General features: G+C 40.7%; 1 protein-coding gene across 1 annotated transcript in view; it reads left to right on the top strand.

Moving 5' to 3' along the window:
* NOTCH2 (notch receptor 2) overlaps nt 1-21,095 on the top strand; it is a gene marked incomplete at its 5' end in the record, with an annotated part of 88,000 nt that overhangs the window by 50,641 nt on the left and 16,264 nt on the right. Inside the window, 12 exons of the mRNA XM_082484552.1 lie at nt 894-1,127; nt 1,636-1,746; nt 3,435-3,627; nt 5,196-5,341; nt 5,869-5,988; nt 6,099-6,251; nt 9,055-9,283; nt 11,980-12,181; nt 14,748-14,901; nt 15,902-16,086; nt 16,913-17,045; nt 19,155-19,400. Coding sequence (XP_082340678.1) covers nt 894-1,127; nt 1,636-1,746; nt 3,435-3,627; nt 5,196-5,341; nt 5,869-5,988; nt 6,099-6,251; nt 9,055-9,283; nt 11,980-12,181; nt 14,748-14,901; nt 15,902-16,086; nt 16,913-17,045; nt 19,155-19,400 — 2,106 coding nt within the window. The remainder of the gene's footprint in view (nt 1-893; nt 1,128-1,635; nt 1,747-3,434; nt 3,628-5,195; nt 5,342-5,868; nt 5,989-6,098; nt 6,252-9,054; nt 9,284-11,979; nt 12,182-14,747; nt 14,902-15,901; nt 16,087-16,912; nt 17,046-19,154; nt 19,401-21,095) is intronic.

Below are 21,095 nucleotides of genomic sequence, written 5' to 3'. Positions count from 1 at the left end.
CTGTTGAAATTCCCTGCAGCTTGGTTTATATCCGTCTCCAGTTGGTGTCTGAAATTTGAAGTTCTACCTTCCTAATCTCCAGCTGCTGGAAGGCAGCATGAGCTGTTGCTCCAAAACGTCATCTCTGAAAACCATTTATTTTAAATTGTCGCTGTTTGATACAGTTCGTTCCCTCATGGAAAACAGGGCTCTTGAGGGAGTTGTTTTCTGCTCAGAGCTTCCTGAACCGTTGTTTTAGCCCTTCTCGTGAATAGACTCTGCCCTCGTCTGTTGCTCAGGATGTTTCCCAGCTGAAGCAGAATGAAACAGGCCAAATTGCTGCTTGTTTCATTGCTCCTAACTGAAGAGGTTGCATGCAGTCTTTCTTAAATTTGCAGTTGGTGTTTGACTGGAGTTACTGAAAGGTTTCCCAATGAGAGGGGAAAGAGACTTTTTATTAAGCTGAGCTGCAGAAGCTTTGACATGAGCCAAGGGAGTTCCCTTGGGAAGGTTTCTGCAGCATCTTTGCAGTAATTTCTCATACTAAAAAAATCAACCCCCCTGGTATTGTGTAGGGGAAATAATGACAGAAGAGTGCCTTCAGATAGTTTATACTGATGGGAGTAAATATTTCTCATGGAGATTTACTTGTTTCCTCTCCCTGCTACTGTTCTGAATAAACTGAAGGTAACCACTTCCAATGCCAGGATTCTCCATGAAGATGATGTTCTGTAATGCTGTGAGCAGCCGAAGAGGGTTGTTTTCCAGGGTTGGAAAACAGGCAGCAGTTGAAATGTCCAGTTACCTTTTGAGCTGTCTGCCACTTTGTTGATTCTTCCTATGTTTGGATTATATTCACTGCAGCATCGTACCAGTTAACTTCTTAATTACTCCTGTTCATCATTTTTCCTTAGGTTTTACTGGCCTTCTGTGTGAGGAGAATATCAACAACTGTGATCCTGATCCTTGCCACCATGGGGAATGTCAAGATGGAATTGATTCATACACATGTGTATGCAATCCTGGCTACATGGGTGCCATATGCAGTGAGCAGATAGATGAATGCCACAGCAATCCTTGCCTCCATCAAGGGCGCTGCATTGATTTGGTGAATGGCTACCAGTGCAACTGTTTGCTTGGCACTTCAGGTACGTAAAGCACGAGTGGAAGGATTGGATTCTAACACAATTCAAGCATTCAATTATTTCTTATGTGTGCTCTGGTGTGTGCTAAATTTGTATACAGAGATAAGCTTATGGTATGAGAGTATCATTTTCACATTACTTTTCTGTGCTGAATTTTCCTGTGTTTGTGTGGATTGCCTAACCCTCCCTGGTACTTCAACTAGTCATGGAATAATTTACCTCCTCTTTACTTCCAAAATTCAAACATGCGGAAAAAAATAGGCATGGTGGTTCAAAATGGTTTATTCCTTTGTTTAAACATTTAGTACAAGTTCAGGGTCATATTCAGTCAGCACCTAGGTGACATTCCTTGGTGTCACAGTGCTTTGGCATCATCACTTGTTTGAGTTGCACCAATGCACATGTAACTTTGAAGCAGGTGGGGTTCTTAAGTTGGCTATTTCTGGGAAATTGTTTTGGTCTCTTCCTTGTAAGATTTGGCCTCCTTATTCCTCTAAATTTTTTTTTTCAGGAGTGAACTGTGAAAATAACTTTGATGACTGTGCAAGTAACCCATGCATTCACGGGGACTGTATTGATGGCATTAATCGCTACAATTGTGCTTGCAAACCTGGATTTACAGGTAAAGTCAGCTACCCGATAGCTTTAAGTTGTTTTGAAGGTAGTTATCCGGGTAGCTAAGGAAGCTGTTCTTTGCATACTGACAGCAAGGGATTCAGTTACTATCTTGATAAATCCTTCTAATCTTTGAATCTCAGCATCTTGCATTACAGCAAGTTCTACCAAGCAGAAAAATGGCCTAATCTGTGCTGTGAAATGCCATTCTTGTTAGGTAATTACATCCAATCCATGGTTCTTGGTTTTATAACAAATAAACCCATGTGACTTCGGTTTATTATTTACAGCTTCTTTCCAGGGACAGAGAGATTGTGGACAATGTAGAGAGGTGTTTGATTAGAGAGTACCTTGGGCTTTGACCATGAACAGTATTTCTCTTTCTGTGAAAGCAAAGCATTAACTCAGTGTTCTAATGAGCTGCTCTCCGCTCTGAAGTCTCTGACTGAATTACCTGCTTTTTTTAGTACTTCTTTTTCATAGTGTGGTCCATTCTGTTTCCTTTTTAAATTATAAAGAATTATCTAACACAGTAAAAGTAGAGCTGAAAGAAGGTGGTTTTGTGCACTTTTGGATCCATGCTTAGAACTGTAGATCTACATCAGGACTATTTCTGATGACTAAAGCACATCTCAACACTGTTTATAATGGGACTTAATATGTTTTGAGCCATGTAGGGTAATATGCTCATAAAATAATTGTTGTAAGGCAGTTGGTACTGTTTATAACTGTTTTCTCATCACGTTTGTTACTGTTTATTACTGAATGATTCCAATTAGAATTGATCTGAAATGCATTAGAAATAGCACTAAGAGGTTTCATATGTCTTGTGCTTTTCTCTTGGCGTCTTTCTAAACTTCTGACGCTCCTTCCTTCCTTCCTTTCTTTGGCTCTGGCATGGTGGTACTCTGTAGTCCCCAGGAAAGGAAGAGGCATGATCCTGATCAGTCTTGCCTTTCAGTCTTTTTTTATTGCGGGCATACCATATTTGTTATCCTACTGGACTTCTTACTGTTACGCTGTTAAAATACTTCAGTAATATGATGAATTGGCATATTCCAGTATTTAAAGAGCTGGCTTGCATGGGGTCTCATTACTTTGTCCTTTCCTTATGTTAAAAATGCTTTCAACTTACTGCAACATTCACTTTGTTTAGCTTTCCAGCCTCACAACATCTTATGGTCACTACTTCAAGGATCTTGCAGTCGTAATCAGAGGCAGGCAAAACAGGAAACGGTGTTTTTTAGAGTCCCTTTTGCGCAATAAACCACAAGAACTATATTTACTGCAGACAGTTTGGCAGTATTGGTTGTTCAAAGGGTAGGTACTTTCAAAGCAGAAGAGCAGGGCTGTGACAAGTGGACCTCAAGAGGTTTGTTCCAAGCATGATACCGTTGAGTGATTTTTGCCTTCCTAATGAATATTAACTGGTGATTTTTAGTGGAATTCTGTTGAGATTCTTGAATGGTTTGTAAATACTTGTTGAGTGTAAGTGCTGTTTTCCAGGCACAGAAAAGTGCTGCATCTTTCAAAAATGCTTCTCTTGACTTCACTTAAAGCACGGAGGCATGCAAGCTCTGTCCCGCTGCATTGGCTTTGCTGAGTTGTGTCTCAATGTACGTTCTCGCAGACATGCAAAGCAAATCCTCTTACAAGAAATACTACTTAATAAGTATTGGATTTTTTTTTTTCTAGGCCCACGTTGTAATGTAGACATTGATGAATGCACATCCAGCCCCTGTCACAATGGTGGGACATGTATAAATGAAGTCAATGGCTTTCGGTGTGTATGTCCTGAAGGTTACCATCATCCTCACTGTCAGTCACAGGCAGATGGCTGTCTTAGTAATCCCTGTGTACATGGCAACTGCACACATATTACTAGTGGGTAAGTACTTCTTGTCACATTAAACTTACTTGCTGCCTTTTATACTTTTTTTTCTTGCTTTGTATGGAGTTCCATCTTGACTTGAGGTTTGTGATTTTTCTCTAATTTGTGAAATTAAGATCCAAACTTAATCTGCTGCCTGTGACATAATCACTGTAAGGTGTAGACCTTTAGTCACCAGCTCCAGTCTGTGCTGTTTCAACATAGGTTTTTCTGTCCTGCATTGTATTCTTTGCTGTCTTTGCATGGGCATGTAGCGCAGGGTGGACTGCCACCATCTAAAGGGAGGGTTTGGCAATTCAAGTGAGTAGAGTGAATGCAATTATAATAAAGAAATAGTTCCAAATTGAATCTTTGGGGAGCAGCAGCTACCTATTCCATCAAACTCTAAAACGTTGAGTGTGGAGACTTTCTTTGTTGGCTAGTGCTGTTCTTGCTACTCAAATACTCTGTATTAAGGAACAGGCAGACAACTTTTGACACTAGAATGTAGAACTTGGCTTAGAACTATTTGTCCAAGGCTGAGATTTCATCAGCGTTAGTCACACTTGCATGCCTGAGAGAAAAAAGGGAAGGCTGTTTTGATGGCAGTAGTTGCTTCTGAATCTTCCCATCCAAACGGGACCAGAATGCTGGTTTCAGGAGCCCTGAATCAGACCTCTTTTTGGTAGCAGAAAGTCTGGGAGGGCAGGGCCTGTGGAGACAACAGGTTTGGGGAGGTAAGACTTGTGTTTGTGAAACTTCCCAACTGGGAAGCAATGGGATAGCAATGCCTCCCAGATGCATGCTGCATCCTGGAAAGTGTTGTCAGCGCTTGGGCAAGGAAGTGATTTACCACTGCAGGTAGTTCTGTAGGGCAGGATTCAGCACTTTCCCTGGAGCTGGCAGGAAGGCTGCCTTTATTGCTAATTCGGCCTCCGTGTAAGCTTGGAAAACAAATGTTTTGGTTCATCTTGTCTATCTTCTGTCACCTGCATTCATATTTGTGTCCATGTACACCTTACACTTGGTGCCAAATAAAATAAGTCTTGTTGGCGTGACAGGGAGGGAGGGAGGCAGGCCAGTGTGTGTGTTGTGTGGCCTGAGTCCAGGGTGATTCACCAAGTCCTTGGTTCTATGACATATGGGTGGAGTACTGCTCTACTTCAGATTTTGAAACACGACGGAGAATATTGCTCCTGCTCCCAGCCAGCTGTTTTCCTTTGTAACCACTACTTTGTATTAAATCAGTCTAGTTATCTTTGCAACCTATTGTTCCCTTCCACTCTTTAAAATCTTTTTTTCTATCTTTGTTTAAATGTGTTGAGAGGTCTTATCAAAGCAGAAACATATTGCTGGTTGACTGAGCGCTTTGTGAAAACTGTAACAGAGGGAAGTGTGGTTTTAAGGGAGGGTTTATTTCAGTATTTTCAAAACTGTACAGCTGGGGTAGGCAGTCTAAACATAACTTAGGACTCTCCTAAAGAGAGGTCTTCTGGTTTTCTCTCCAAAACTAATCCAGGAGAAACTGGCTAGTAGAAGAGTTATTTCACAATGCTCTAAAATTGCTGCTGTTTTTGCCTTCGAAGGTACAAGTGTGTCTGCGATCCAGGCTGGATAGGAGATTACTGTTCAACAGAAGGGAATGAATGTAAATCAAACCCATGCCAGAATGGAGGAACTTGTGAGGATCTGTTGAATGGATACAGATGTACCTGTAGGAAAGGATTCAAAGGTGAAAATTCAGAGAGAAGTTTCTGTTCTTTTCTTCCTTTCCACTTCCTTGCACCCTTAGTGACGTTTTAATCTTTTCATTAAATTTCATGGCAATAAGACTCAAGAGGGGAAAAGCTATGGTGGTATGAAGTTAAATTACGGTCAGTTCACGTAGACGTGATACAGCGGTAAAGTGCTTAATAAGACCATATCTAAGCCTTGTTTGGACTTATTAAGAAGTGTCCTGGTGGAGCTCAGCTTAACTTTCTTTGTAAGAAAGTTATACTGAGCTATATAAATGCACTGAGAATTGAAAGGGCATTAAATTCAGAATTACCATGGCTGCTGTCTGCTTGTACCCACTGAGCCCATGAGGAGTGCTCTGATCTCCTTTTTTTTTTTTTCTTCTGAGATTTTTCAAATATGGAAATGCTGTCCAGTGCTATGTAGGATAGCCATGCAAGTTGCAGTCTCTTATTTGTTCTTCCAAGTAGCACCAAGCTCTTAGCAGCATACTGTCCTGGTTTTTCCCCTCCTGCTCTCCAGGTGTGAACTGCCAGGTAGTGGTTGCTCCTTGTTCCCCCGATCCTTGTGAGAACTCGGGAATTTGCCAAGAATCTCCTGACTCCGAAGGCTACACCTGCCAGTGTGCTCCTGGCTGGGAAGGTAAAGTGGATGGGGAACATACAGTACTTTCAATGCTGAGCTGTATTGGCATTCAGCCTTTTGACCATTGCCCTATGAGGGGTCTTACTTCTGGACTCTCCATGTTTCAGGGGAGAGATGTACAGTGGATATTGATGAATGTCTCTCCAAGCCGTGCAAAAATCATGCTCTGTGCCATAATATTCAAGGCAGTTACCTGTGTGAATGTCGCCCAGGCTTTACTGGAGGAGACTGTGACAGTAACATTGATGACTGCCTTTCAAGTGAGTATCAGCAGATTGTTCTGTGTTTTCCAGTTTTTCCTAGGAATAATTTTGCTGTACTATTGATGAATGCTATTTGACAGATACCGAAAAGTCTTTTGTAATCTCTTACCAAAAAGAAAAAAAACAACCCAAACCTCAGCTTTGTAAGACTTGCGTGTTTGAGGCAGTCAAAACCCATCGTGTCCAGCTGCTAGAAATGGGCTACAGTGTTCTAACTGATAGCAAGAGTTGTTCCCAGATTCTTAATTTGAAAAGGCCCTTAGAGTTTACATACTTTAACAAGGAACACTGTTAAATGAAGAATTCTGTTTGCTTGAAATTTTAATACACTGAGTTAAAGTAACACTGCAGGGCTTACCTGTATTTCAATGTTAAACTTGATTGAGGTGTGGTGGGAATCTGGGGTATAGCAGTCTTTCCTGAAATGTCTCTGTCTGACATTAATATTCTGGAAAGAGTGGGTCCTATTGCTGTTCCAGTTAATCCATATTTGAAAGCAAATTAAGCAGCAGGATGGCACCCTGTTCCAGAATAGGTACCAGATGTAGGAGGATAGCCTGTACACTGAAATCGTTTAAATTACAAAAAAGCAAATGTTAATTTCATGCCCTTGAAACTGCTGTTTACAAGGGAAACCAAATACATAGTAACTTATTTTTCTTGCTGGGCATATGCTGTATCATAGATAAAATCAGAGTCTCCTGAGAAGTGTCATGTGTTTAAAAGTTCATCTGTTACTATTTGAAGAGTGCTTTATCAAACCTTGGGGGAGTTCACAATGATGTAATTTTTAAATTGGCTGTCTCTTTAAAAAAAAACAACCAAACAACAAAATAAAAATCCAAACCTCTATTTTTTATTAGCTTTTTTTAAATTACCAGCCCAAAGTCTTAACGACTTTAGGTATGAATTTAGAGAGCTGTGTTTTGCATTGAAAAAAATGTGAATTTGTGACTGCTGTAGAGGAGGATCCAAAGAAATCTATTAGTAAAAGTTACCGTGGGAGACCCCAAAGCAGTGCTGCTGAAAGAACTTCTAAGACATCTGGCTCAGCCTGAGCTTTTGATTGCCTCTTTCTGAGCAAACAGGTATAGTACAAAAAATGTCACATTGGTGCATTGACCCAGAGCTTTGCTTCCTGAAGCCAACAAAATTACTGCTTGTCCTGTTTGTTTTTACGTGGGTGCCTGAAGATAAAAATGTTTTTAAAGCATTCCCTCTTGAAGAGCTGGGAAATCTCTCTCTATTCCTAAGCGTTCTGAGAGCTGTGAGATTCATCCTGTGTTGTCTGTTAGGCAGCACACCCATGAGGTTGAAGAAGAATTTCAAATCTCTGCTACAGCTGATTTCATTTAGCATAACAAAAACCTTCCACGGCTTGAGCCAAATGTCTTTAATCTACGAAGCAAACAAACCCTCCACCAACAAGAACTTATTGAAAAGTTGATACTCGAGTCTCCTTTTTCTGTCAGTAAATGTGCAGCACAGAAAATTAACATGCAGCTTTTGGCTTCAGTCATAAATGGCTGGCTGCCATAGACACAACATTTTATAGCTGCCAGGGGTCTCACTTTGAATGTGCTTTTTCTCTGCAGTAGTCAGATGACCTTTAACTGGATGCAGGTGTGTCTCTTCTAACACAATTTTTTATCATGTGAGCATATTTCTCAGTCAATAAATGATCTTTAATTACCTTTCATATCTGTTTTCTTCATTTACCACTGAACAGAATGATTTTGTACTTATGTCGAACTGCAAATTTTTGGTGGAGCCTATTGGCCTCTTAAAGTTTGTATTTTAGTAGTACTTAAAGATAGTCGTAGATCAAAAAAAATGGCTCCGTAACCTTTCTTTCATCCCCCTTCCTGTCTCCCCTTTTCCTCCCCACTCCCAGTTTCCCTCCCTGCCTTCATTTACATAGGCTTTTGGTCTAGGGAATGCAGAGTAGAAAACGAAAACAGGCTTCAGAGGCGGTATCCGACAGAGTAATGTGGCTCTTAAATCCAAAAGTGGAAAGAGCAAAGCAGAAAGAAACTACTGAATGGCAGAGCTCTTTCAGGCAGATTGGTATTTGTGGAAGTAGAGGGAATGCAGTAGTAGGGGGTGGCTTAGACCAAAAAATGGTGATCCGCAAGTAGTAAGGTCATGGTAGGGTTATCCCTACCAAAATGTCAAGAAATCCAGAGGTGAGAAGAATCCAAGTTGTGTATGAATTTGTGAGCTTTTCTGCCAGCTTTTCCCCAGTCAGCCTTTGATACTGGGAAAAATGCTAAGTGCTCAGTAACGCATGAGTGCTCATATATACAGTAATTTACACATACGCATTTGATTTGACTGGACTACTTTCATGCTTAAAATGAAGGACACAAGTTCTTCCGTGTGTTGAGCAGTGTCTGGAAGAGAGAGAACGGTCTGAGTTCTCTTATGAATAAGACTTGATAATGAAGAAGAAACAGTTGCTGTGCTGTTTGTATTGTCTTACTCAGTAGGCATTTATTAAAAAAGCAGAGTTTGATTTTTAAAGCAAGAGACTTTGTGTCTGGTTTTGTTGGTTTTGGCTGAGCGAATGCCAGCAGAGAAACCTTTAGGCCCCGAAGCTTGGCTTTGATCCACACATTCTTGTGAATTTGTTATTGATAATGCTTTGCAATTATTTCTTCCATAAAGTGGCTCAGAAAAACTTGTCAATAGTCTGTCACGCTCTGGGCTGTGTGATACTTTTGTTCCCAAAAGCTACCACTCTAGGCCTGGCCTTTGACTGTTACCCATTTTAACACTTACTGGAATACGTCTGTCTTAGATCCCTGCCAAAACGGAGCTTCATGTGTGGATGGGATAAACTCTTTCTCGTGCATCTGCCTACCTGGATTTCATGGAGATAAATGTCAAACAGATACCAATGAGTGTCTGAGCGAACCATGCAGGAATGGAGGCACGTGCACCCACTACGTCAACAGCTACACGTGCAAGTGTCAGCCTGGGTTTGAGGGAACCAACTGTGAAAACAACATCGATGAATGCACTGAGAGGTGAGGTAACTTCACTGTGCTGTTGCACTAAGGACTCACACAGTGTGTGCTCGTGGCTTGAAGTCAGTCCTACTCAGAGGTAGTTTTTAATGATGAGGATTTGTTTTCCTGCCTTTTATCACTGAGGTATACTTGTGATTCATGCCGGGAAAACTGTCCTACCTTGTGCAGGATACCAGCTGAAAGACAGTTGCCTATCAAAGTTGGTCTTCAGTTTGCACGACTAGTTAGAAGCTTAGTTCCATTATACGGGGAATACGACAGTGTTTAATAAACATTAAGACAGTAACAGTTGCTAGCTTATTAAAACATAATTTATATTTTTATAAGACCATTATCATATAGGGAGGGGAAATAATTCATAGAAACATAGAATCATCCATGTTGGAAGGGACCTTTAAGATCATCGAGTCCAGCCATCAACCTAACGCTGCCAAAACCAGCACTAAAACATGTCCCTCAGCACCATGTCTACCCGTTTTTTAAGTACCTTCAGGGATGGCGATTCCACCACTTCCCTGGGCAGCCTGTTCCAATGTTTGATAAACCTTTTGGTGAAGAAATTTTTCCTCATATCAAATCTAAACCTCTCCTGGTGCAATTGATTGGTTATAAACAATTACTGTGTTAAGAAATACAAAAGCTGCAAAAATGGAAGTGTTGTCCAACTCTCAGAAAGGCGGGAAAAATAAATTAGCCCTAAGTTGAGTTACTGACTGCAAATAATATGAAGAAGCAACCAGGAGGACCACTAAATCCACAAATTCTGTACTGGAAAGGTTTAATCATCAGTGATCTTCTAATGCTGACAAATTGGATGTGGTTGAGCAGTGTTGAGATAAAACCTGAGGTCCTTCTAAGGGGGAGGAGGTGTGGAACTGAGTTAAAATGCTCAACAGCTGGTCCTTGTATAAATCCTTCACTGAGTAGTTTTAAAAGCTCTCTGACAGTTAACCCTGTGTATCCATCATCTGCCTGCATATTTATTTTAAGCTTTGTTAGGACTGATTTAAGTGACTTCAAATTCTCAAATGGAAACGATTCCTAATAAATTGAAATGGTAAAAAAAAAAAATAAATTAAAAACTATTCTGCTCTAATCTAGTTACCAGAAACAAATAAGATGCCTAAATGCAAAGCTCTTGGTATTCTCATGTGTTTTCTGCACACAAAGAAAAGATCTTTCTTATCTTCTATAAAATTGCATTTGTGGGGGAGGAAGCATTTTAACATCTTTTGCTTAAGAACTGGATTGTGTCACCGATGAGGGTGTGTTTAATTTGCACAACAGTTGTTTAATCAAGTGAAATATGTTGGGTGTTTTAGCAGAACGCCTGATTCTTCCTTGAGGTTCATCCTGGTTTTGTTTTTGTTATCAGTCAGGACAGAAACCAGTCTTACAGGTATGAATGAAGGATGTAGCAATTTTCAACGCTCTGCCAAGCTAAACCAGTCACACCTTCTCAACCAAAATTTACTGAGCTATACTTAAGCGTGCCATGATGGTAGCTAATTTGAATTCCGTTCAAATAATTCTTCCATGTCTTGTGTGAGAAGCCGCCTATGAGAGAGTGCCATCTTCTTTTGGAGATGGGTACCTAATTTCAGTGACGCACGCCACCCGATTGACAGTTCTTCTTCTGTTCCCTATTTTGCCATGAATGTAAACAGTAGTTTCTGTGCCCTGTAAAACAGAATTCAGCCCACAAGGCAGCAGAGCATCTCTAATTAATAGGTTAATGTTGACATCTCCACTATAATCACAGTCAGAATTTAGATACTTAAAACTTGCGCTGGAAGTTCAAGGAGGTGTGAATCAGTGGCTTCTCTCATGGAAGTACCCTTTGACGGTGCACAGGACAGATAACAAGCACGAATTCGTTTTGTGTACTTTATCAAACTGATTATCTTGAGTCTGATCTAGGGTTATTTTCAGAGGAGCAGGAGTTTCCTGGCAGACGTTTCTTTAGAAGGAAAAGGGAGTCAATTTTGCATGAGGCATCACTTCTAACTTTCCCAGTCACTTCTCCATAGGACACCTAATCTGGCAGAATTTCTTATGAGCAGAAGACTGGGGCGGGGGGAAAACTGCTTTGATCTGAATTCTGCCAGGGCATGTATGAGTAGTTTTACAAATCAAGGACTTAAGGTTCTCATGAGAAGAGGAGGAAGGAATTTAGCAATACCAATACTTTCACACGATTTCAATGAAGAACATGCTTGTGTTTTGCATGTTATACAAACTTTTTCCTTGAGAAAACATACCTGTTACTCCTTTGAAGCTTTAAAAAAAAAAAGGCAAATTGTTTTGTTTCTCATAATTTGTAATACAATTGTAATTTGTAATAAAATTTGTATAAAATTTATCAGTTTGAGCAAGCCACACGCCTTGCCTGGTACAGTCCTGGTTGTGGTCGTACTGAAGCTGGGAAGATTTAATTAAACAAGTTACCTCCATCACTAATGACTCATTGAAACCCTGCTTTTCTTTCTTTGCCTACCAAGGTAAAAGAGGGTGAGCTGGAGTCCCCGTGAATTGCTGTTATCTGATTTATGCTTCTTTAGCAGGAACTTGACAGTGATCGGAAGATCCTGTAATCTGCGTTTTCGCTCTCATTTCAGTAAAATGTACGTGCTGTTTGGCTGGGAGCTAATTGCATTTTGTCGCCGCTTACCTTTCTTCTCACTCTCTTGCAGCTCCTGTTTCAATGGAGGTACTTGTGTGGATGGGATCAATTCCTTTACTTGCCAGTGTCCGGTGGGATTTACGGGACCCTTCTGCCTCACGGAAATTAATGAGTGCGATTCACGTCCTTGCTTGAACAAAGGCTCCTGTGTGGACAGCCTGGGCACATACCGATGTATATGTCCTTTGGGTTATACTGGGAAGAACTGTCAGGTGGGTGACGTTTTCTTGCCTGTTTTGCACAGGGTACTGTTGTTTGAACGGTCCAGCAGCAGAAGTGAATGGGTTAGATGTGATGTTCCAAATGCAGCAGAGCTCTTGTTCCTTCGGTTCTGGGAAGAGGTGGTTGACCCGTTAGCCCCAGGAAAAATAAGTCCAGCGCCTCTGTGTAACAGAGCAGGCGCCCCTGTGCAAAACTCTGGAAATTGAAAGTGTCTATTTGCAAGGAGGAGAAAAATGCTTGGTTATTTATGAGGACAGGTGTCATCGGAACTTTCTAGATTTGTTCTCTTCCTAAAAGAAAAACAGCTATTGGTTTTGAAAATGGCTGCATTTCATTTGAAGCATAAAGTTGTCCTGATTGAAGGCAGAATCCTGTATGGAAAAAAAAAAAACAGCAAAGAAACACAAAACAAAAACCAGAATATCAATCTGATTAGCAGGACTTTGATTTAACAGGTTTATTTTTTACAGGGAAGTGTAGTTATTCAGAGTTGATAGTAGATTTTTTTTCCTGTTAGAAGGCAGAAAATGTTTTGGGGCAGTAGCTGATGAGATTGTCCTGTTCACAACCTCAATAAAAAGTGCTAGCCTTACTTGCACACTTAAGTTCAGGCAATTTACAGTTTTCCACAGTTGAGCGTAGGCACTGCAAACTCACACTGTAAATGGCTGACTAGTACCTATTAAAAACTTTAAACTTGGCATGTCACAGTGGAAACAGAATGCTGATTTAATTTTTCCAATCAGAGTTTTTTCTTTTTCTTCTATGCTTATCAAAACAGCAAGAATGATTTGAGACTATTTCTGGCTTTGGAACAGTAAACACTATGTTGGCTTCCTTCATAAGTAGTCTGAGTGCTGCCATGTAAAAAAAAAAAATCTGCAAATTTCTTAAACTACTGGAAAACACTACAATTTTGTAAGACTTTTGCAAGTGTCTTTCATGCCAATGTGTCTTTGTATAGCAGTGGGTGCAAGAAGAAGCATTTTAGTGGCAGTGGGGGAGGTGCTTTTCCAGTAGTGTGTTGCTAGACATTAAATTGTCAGTTCTGCTTCTAGGTATCGCTAATGTAGGAAGTGAATGCAAAGTAATGAAGTGATATAAAAAAGCAACCCCTCTGCTACCCTAATTATGCATTCTGGGCACACGACTTAAACCTTATTGGGAGAATTAGCATTGAGAGTGATCGTAAAGTACTGTGAAGTTCAGTAGTTCCTCTTCTGTTATGTTTGCTTTGTTTTTACTTGAGAAAAGGATTATGTTCCTGTCCCCAAATTAAATGATGTGGATTCTCAGAAAGTCTGCATAATGTTCGGAGAAGCTTGATCATAATGTATTAACCATTTTATACAAGGAATCAGAACTTTCTAAATTTATAAGTACTATTCAAAGCTGTATTGGAGAGATTTATAGATTACAGCGACAGTGTAGCTCTTGTCTTAGTGGTAAACTGGCTTGACCTAATTAGCGAAGCTAAATAAGCAGAACAAAATCAGACAATGATTCATAAGTTATAGAATTTGCATGTAAAACAGTCAGCTACTCATTACAAATGCAGAAGCAAGAGGCTCAGTGTTTTTCTTCTTCACGCTCAACTACATGTGATAAAATTTAATTCCAAGTTTCTTTTTGGTTGCCTGTGAAAGCACAGATTTTTCTACTTTAATCTTTGTGAGGAGACAGTTTGCATCTGAAAAGAAGAACTTTCTGCAATTGCAATTGCATTTTACAGCCAAAATTCAGTACTACGCACTTTAAAAACCTCATCCTTCCCTCAAGTCAGCTTGAAATCAATCAAATAGCTGTATTACTTTGAAGACTACGTGCTCAAAAAGGAAATGATGGTTAGTGGTTGGTTTATATTAGGTCAGACAGTTATTTTGGGTCCTCACTCCACTTTCATATGATGATTTACTGAGTTTTTAGTCTCTTTGTTTGGAAACTTTGTTTTTATATAAGGAATCGAGATAAAGCAGTATACTTTGGCCTATCTTCAGTTCATAAAACACTTGTGGAATTTCAACTGAATCTCGTAAGACAGGAAAATTCAGAGAGAGCATACTGGAGTAAATGGGGCCAAAAGCAGGTATGGTGAGCTAATGACAAAAAGGAGAAGCAGAGATCAAAATGTGAAACACAACTGTCATCCTCAAAAAGCAGTGAAGGTGGGGGGATTGGGGGAAAAGAAGGGGCTGTTGATAGCTGGAAGCCTCCTACTAACGTGGAACTAGAAGCCTAGTCTGAAATAAACCAGAATTTTCTCAAACCCAGCCAGCCAGAGATCCCTCTGCATAGCAAGGTGTGAGGATCAGCTTACTCTTGAAATGTTGCTGCCATCTGGGCTTTACTTCTGTGTACATTTGCTCCTACTGCGGCATATGAGACTGTCAGTGAAGCACCTGGCTTAGACTGGGAGGTACTGTGCCTTTCTTTCCAGTGCTATATGGAACCAGTTTTGCAGAGCCTAGCTTCCTTTCTTTGCTTTTTGAACTTGTACTCAGAGTAGTGGTTCCTACTGCTCTTGCCAGATATCATGTTGTGGTTTTTTCTCTCCAGGCGCTTATGGATCTCTGCAGCAGGTCTCCCTGTAAGAATAAAGGGACGTGTGTCCAGAGCGGAGCCCAGGCTCGATGTGTCTGTCCATCTGGCTGGACTGGTGCTTACTGCGATGTGCCCAATGTCTCGTGTCAAGTGGCAGCTTCACAAAGGGGTAAATAAGCATCCTCTGTGCTTTAACTAAAGACGTTTCCACATGCATCATTAATCGATGCCCCCTTTCCCCATACATCTGTGAACATAGCATGCATTGGAAATCCCAGAGAGCTTTGCCTCTAGGTGGTCGATCATGATCACTTTGAAGCTAAAAAACTCTCTGCAAGGTTGTACATGGGAGTCAAGGCTTTCTTGATCCTCCCTGACAGAAGAAGCTAGCTTACACCATAAAAGTATTAGAAAAGAAGAATTAAATATGTTATGAAGTCTCAGAGTTTTAGTAATACTGTTTTACGTGGACTACCTTTTTTGAAAATACATTGGCTATTTATGCCTTTCTGCTAAGTCCCAGGCAGGCCAGGTTTAATACACGTTGTCCTTGTACAAGAAAGGCATCTTGTAGCTCATAATCTTTGTAAGTATTTTTGCAGAGAATGCTGGCTACTAAAGTGCACTATTTAGCTATATAGGTAATACCATGGCCTCCCACAATTGTAATTTCCTGCTTCAGAAGATGCACATGTAAAAGATTTGGCTTTTAAATTAATTTCTTCTGGGAGGTTGGCTTGTAACCCGGGCTGATGGACAGTGTCATGCCATTTTCGGTCCAGGAAATCCAAACAAGCAGATTCAGTGTCAAAGGAGAAGGATGTCAAGGTCCCACACCTTTTGCAGATATTCTAGGTACAATCATTGAACCTTTGTACTGTCACAGTAGTACTTCAGATGGGTTTTCACCAGCCAGTGGTAAAACTATACAGCAATATAAATACTTCATGCCAGTGTTGATGCTGATGATCCAAAGGGGACAGAACAGCAGCTTCATTTGGAAGCCAGTTGTGGTTCTGACCCACAGTAATTTAAAGAGTAACTCTTCAATTTTTGAGTTTCAACCTTTCAGTATGCCGTGTCTAGCCATATTCATTCCAGCCTGAGCTACCAACACTGGCAGCACATGTGTTTTACGTGTTTGCTCACTTTATTTAACTTTGTTTCAGGAGTCGCAGTGGACCAGTTGTGCCAGCACTCTGGTCATTGCCTCAACGTTGGAAACACCCACCACTGTCAGTGCCAGGTGGGTTACACTGGCAGTTACTGCGAGGTGCAGCTGAATGAGTGTGACTCCAGCCCCTGCCAGAATGGTGCTACCTGCCGGGATCACCTGGGTGGATACCAGTGCGAGGTAATACGCGGTGGTTTAGTAGGAAGAGGTCTAAATATCTGGAGCATTGTAATGCAAAGGAATCAAAAGAAATCAGAAACACATGCAAGTGTTAGAATAGCTTCAAAGAGGGGATGAAAGCAATCTGCATCTGGAAAGAATTTTTAATTTAGCTGTGGCAGAAGGAGTGCTCCTGGGAGGCTTTTAAGACTGAATTAGGTGTGATCATAAGGAAGGTGTGGTTTATGGCCACTTGAACTCCTTGCCTCTTTGGAGTTGGAGTTCTTATCTTGAAAGATTTTTTTTTTTCCCAAGCTGTGGTTTATATTAAAATATATATAGAATGCATTAAAGGAATGTTGTATTCTCCCTATTGGATGGGCAAAGTATCCCTTGCCTCTCGGTGGGAGATGCCTTCCACTGCTTTCTGTTTCCTACAGCTGATGCAGAGAGCAGTGTAAACCATGAGGTTATGTTATATCAACCTTCCTAAGCTTTTCAGAATGGTAGAACACCTCGTGCCCAGAAGCAAAGGATGAGTTTTATGTAAACCTTAAGTCAAAACTCCTAAGCCAGTCTCAGCGCTAAAGGATTGGTCTCTGTATTTTGCAGGAATAAAATCACTCAAATTCAAACATGCAGTGTGCTGTTGAGTAGTCTCATGGTCGAGTTGTGTGCTTAAGCTGGCTGGCTGGGCAGCCCTTGAAATCACTTGCAGTTGTACAGCTACAAAGGCAGTCATAATCTGTCCCATTGAGAGTTCATTTTGTCTGTGTTAGCCTTTCTCAGATGTCTACTAATGTATCTGTTAGGAGAAGATTATTCACACTTATTTTTATACTGGCAGTGTGTGCCTGGATACCAGGGTGTCAACTGTGAATATGAAGTGGATGAGTGCCAGTTTCAGCCCTGCCAGAATGGAGGAACATGTATAGACCTCGTCAATCATTTCAAGTGCTCCTGTCCACCAGGAACTCGGGGTATGAAGCTCAGCAATTAAGTGAATGTTACAAGAGTGAATTTTCCTTCCTGAGTACTGGTTTCATGACGCAGAGTCTAAAGGGAACGCATTATTTTCTTTGAAGAATGTTCCCAAAGTGCAATGAATCCCTTGAGATACATGTTTTCTCTTTAAAAATAAACACTGCTTTTTTTCTTCTTTTCTTTTTCTTTTTTTACTTTTTTTCTTTTAAAGGAATAGGTCATGACAGTGTCCTTTGGGAATGTATGCTTCGTCTTTGGCAATGGGGATGGACTACATTACCGTTAAAGTCTCTCCCAACCCTGTCTGTTTTGAGATAGTAAATCCAAGGTTTCTCCTTGGCTAAGATGCTATGAAATAGACAGAAAACTTGCTTAGTTCTTACATAATTTCAAGTGCCCTTTATTTGTTTAAATTTTGGCCCTGCATTGTTCTCCGTCATGGAGTTTTTTGTGGAAAAGAAGTTCAGTGCCCCTAGGCTAGCTTAAACTATTGCAGTAAATTTGAGCTCTTTTATTAAAAGCTCTTTAAAAAAAAAATAAATCCACAGTTACATAATGGTGGATTTTAGTAAGTATGATTCCACAGCCTGTTTAATGTCGTGTTTCTTGAAACCTAACCTTCCATTTCCCTGTTATATCTGACCTGATGGCCCTGACTTCTACCTTTGAAAATATTCAAGATTGCACATTTTAACCCATTAGCAAATGCTTTCTCACTTAATTTTTTCTCTTAAGTTTATTCCTCAAGTCAGTTAAAGATTTAGCATTCCTCTGAACTTACTTTTTCTTTCTGGTGTGTCATCTGAATGTGGGCAAAATCTCCAGATATGTGTCAGATAGAACTAAATTCTTGGTTCGTAAAGTAAATTTAAGTAAAATTATAAAATAATCTAATATATTTGCTTCCTGCCCGTGCATATTACCAGTTCATTCACTTTAGTGTGGCTGCCAGCACATCTTCCTAGTCTGGATAAGTGTTTACTTCATTGTAAACCATTGCATTAGCAGTTCTTCATGTATTGTTCTTAATTTGTCCCTTCAATTTAAAAAAAAAAACAAACACAAAAGGTGCTTCTTATGTCTCTACATCAAAGTGTGTATTTATGTACCAGTTCCTACATTGCCAGAATTTCTGTGTTGTACTAACACAACCCGTCCTCCTTTGAGAGGTTCCGAATGTACTGCTTCTAGTTCTTCAGTCTTTATTTGTTGAGATGAATTACTTTTTGGATGTGTCTTTTTTTTTTTTTTTTTTGTAAATTAAAGTAATTAGAAAACATTCGTACAATTACTTATGATATCAAGACTTAGCTTTTGTCCCTGGCCCGGTTTGAAATGAATACTTTACTGATGCCAGTACAAGCATCCTCCATATTTAGGTGAATGGCTTTACTTGCTCCAGATGAATCAACTGTATTAAGGGACAAAACTTCTTGCTTAACTTACCCTCTCTGTCCCCTTTTATCTGGTTTACTGTGTGGTGAAGGCAGAACCAGTAGACAGTTTCTTAAAAGGGAACCCCGTAGGGAGAGGGAGAAACTGCTATCCCTAGCCAGTGCTGAGAGTTTACTGGAGGTCCCCAGAAGTCAAACTGCAGGAATGGCATGCTGGCCAGGAATCTGTGTTTTATCACAGTTGCTTTTCTGTTGGTTTGTTGTTGCTTGTTTTAATGATGTCGCTACAAATGCTCTTTGCCGAGTTTCAGGGTTACCGCCAAGTTAAATGAATGGTGGGAAGCTCGCAGCCTTGCAAGGGCAACACAGGGCTCTCCGGCTATGTTCCGTCGCAGGGCTAAATTGAGTGCATCTTTTTGGGTTTTGTTTTGGTTTTGTGTTTTTAATTATGCCCTTAAATTAAGTCAAGCATGAAAGCTGCTAAATACCAGTATGACCTACCATTGAGAACAGACTGGATCTAAAACACATGCTCTCTAGGTCTGATCTGAGGCTGGCTGAGTGCATGGGGTATGGATTGCATTAAACTGGGATCTTTACCTGTTTATATCTGGGGCTGTGTGTGAAGTAGTCTTAAAACTTGATGAGCAGTGTAGGAAATGAGGCCATGACACTGTATCCTCAAATTGTTGCTTTTTACTGTCTTGACAGGCCGTTTCTGTGAGGAGAATGTCGATGACTGCGTTTCAGACTCAGGAGGACCCCGCTGCTTTAATGGAGGGCGGTGCATTGACCAGATCGGGGGCTACAGCTGTTTTTGTCTCCCAGGCTTTGCAGGCGAGCGATGCGAGGGAGATATCAACGAATGTCTCTCTAATCCTTGTAACCCTCGTGGAAGTCTGGACTGTGTTCAACTGATAAATGATTATACATGCATCTGCCGTAGTGCTTTTACTGGTGAGTTAGTCGTAAACATGCTTCCAATTTCAGAGTAATATCTTGAAAAATGGTCATTCTTTCCCTTTCTGGCAGTCATGTTATCTAGTCACTTCCCTTTACAATATCTAATTGTTTCCCTACACCATGTCTCAGTTTTTAAACCAATCTTTCTTTTAAACCTTCTAAGAAATTTGGCTTCCAGAGCTGTCTCAGACAAAGGAATCTCCTGAGACACTTGGCTGCCAGGATTTCTTTTTCCTGTGGTACTTTTCTCTCCTTCATAATTTCACATTTCTAATATTGGAAGTGTAACTCTTCACATTTCAGCTTCTCCGTGGGTTTTCTTTTTGCAAAGCAGCATATGATTTTCTCTATAAATCAGTGTCATGGTATCCATAATTAGCTTTTGGCTTCCCTTTCTACTCCTCTCTCCCTTTCTTTCTTACATTGGTGATGTGGTCAGGATGGAATACTCTGTGCACAGACAGACTGTACATTCCTAGCTTAGTGATGTGATCCTTCCACAGTCCAACTTTGAATCACAACTTTGCAAGAATTTCACACTGGGCAAACTTATTTCTCACTCTCTCTAGATCTCCTCTTTGTTAGTATTGCTGCTATTCTGCTTTCTGCCTCCCACTGGGCATAAGTTTGGGCTAATAGTCTCCAGATGTGTCTTAACTTTCTGCTTTCCAGTTTCCATGTCAGTTTAACTTCTTATGTATTCAGTTTTCCTCCATTAAAACCTATCACTTTCCCTGTCTACCAGTGACCTTCTCTGCATGCTTTACCAGTAGTTTTTACTCTATTTTTCTTAAAATTTAAAGATGCTGTGATCTTCCACTAAATTTGTGATTGTCAGATGCAAAGAAATCACAACGACATACATCTGAAGAATTCATGTAGTAGTTTTTGAATGCATTACCTACACTGACAAAAGGAGTTCCTAAAAGAGCGACGTATGAGGGAAGTGGAGCCAAGCTAACTAGTGGGATACTGGTGCAGGTCATCAGATAGGTTTATATTTAAGCCTGTCTGTTAAGCTTGCTTTCATAAATTATGCCTCATGTTGCTTCTGGCTCTCATGGAAGGGTTGCTGGAATTTGCAATGTGGGGAGTACAGACCTGCTGCACCCTAGGAGGAGCAGGGAGGGCTGCTGTGTCTCAGACATGAAATCTGTCTGGAAATGTGTGGCACAGAGGGGGAGCACGCTTCTTCCTCTAGCTGTTCGTCTTCTGCACATTCCACATTGACTCTTCTGCCTGGGAGGGGATGGGGTGGCTTTGCTGTGGTTTGTGACTGATAGGGTGCCAGGACTCCGTGGGCCGTCCTGCCCTGTCTGCTCCTGTCTGTGAACAGTCAGTCTTGGCTGCATATGTGTGGAGACTTCTATTAGCTTTTTCCTAGGGGGTCCAAGTCATGTTTAGGTCATCTTCATCTTTTTAAAGTCTGGTGTCAGAGTTTGACTCTGAGAGCTGCTGCAAATGCTCATCAGTACAGTAAGACCTCTCTGTCTAGTTGATCAGTCCGAGGAGAGTCTGCTTGCTTGTCCTATTCACTCGTGTTGCATCTGGTCCTGAGGGTTGTTCGTTCATGGTTAGAGTGTGATTTGCCTTTGGACTCATTGAGCATCTCCCCAAAAGTCAAGAAGTCTTAGGAACCCCCCAAATTGATGCAGTACAGTACCTTCAGCCTCTGTGCCTAGATGACTT

Source organism: Vanellus vanellus (genome assembly GCF_965231255.1).
Source record: "Vanellus vanellus genome assembly, chromosome: 5".
NCBI classification, from domain to species: Eukaryota; Metazoa; Chordata; class Aves; order Charadriiformes; family Charadriidae; genus Vanellus; species Vanellus vanellus.
This window is presented reverse-complemented; position numbering and strand designations above follow the sequence as displayed.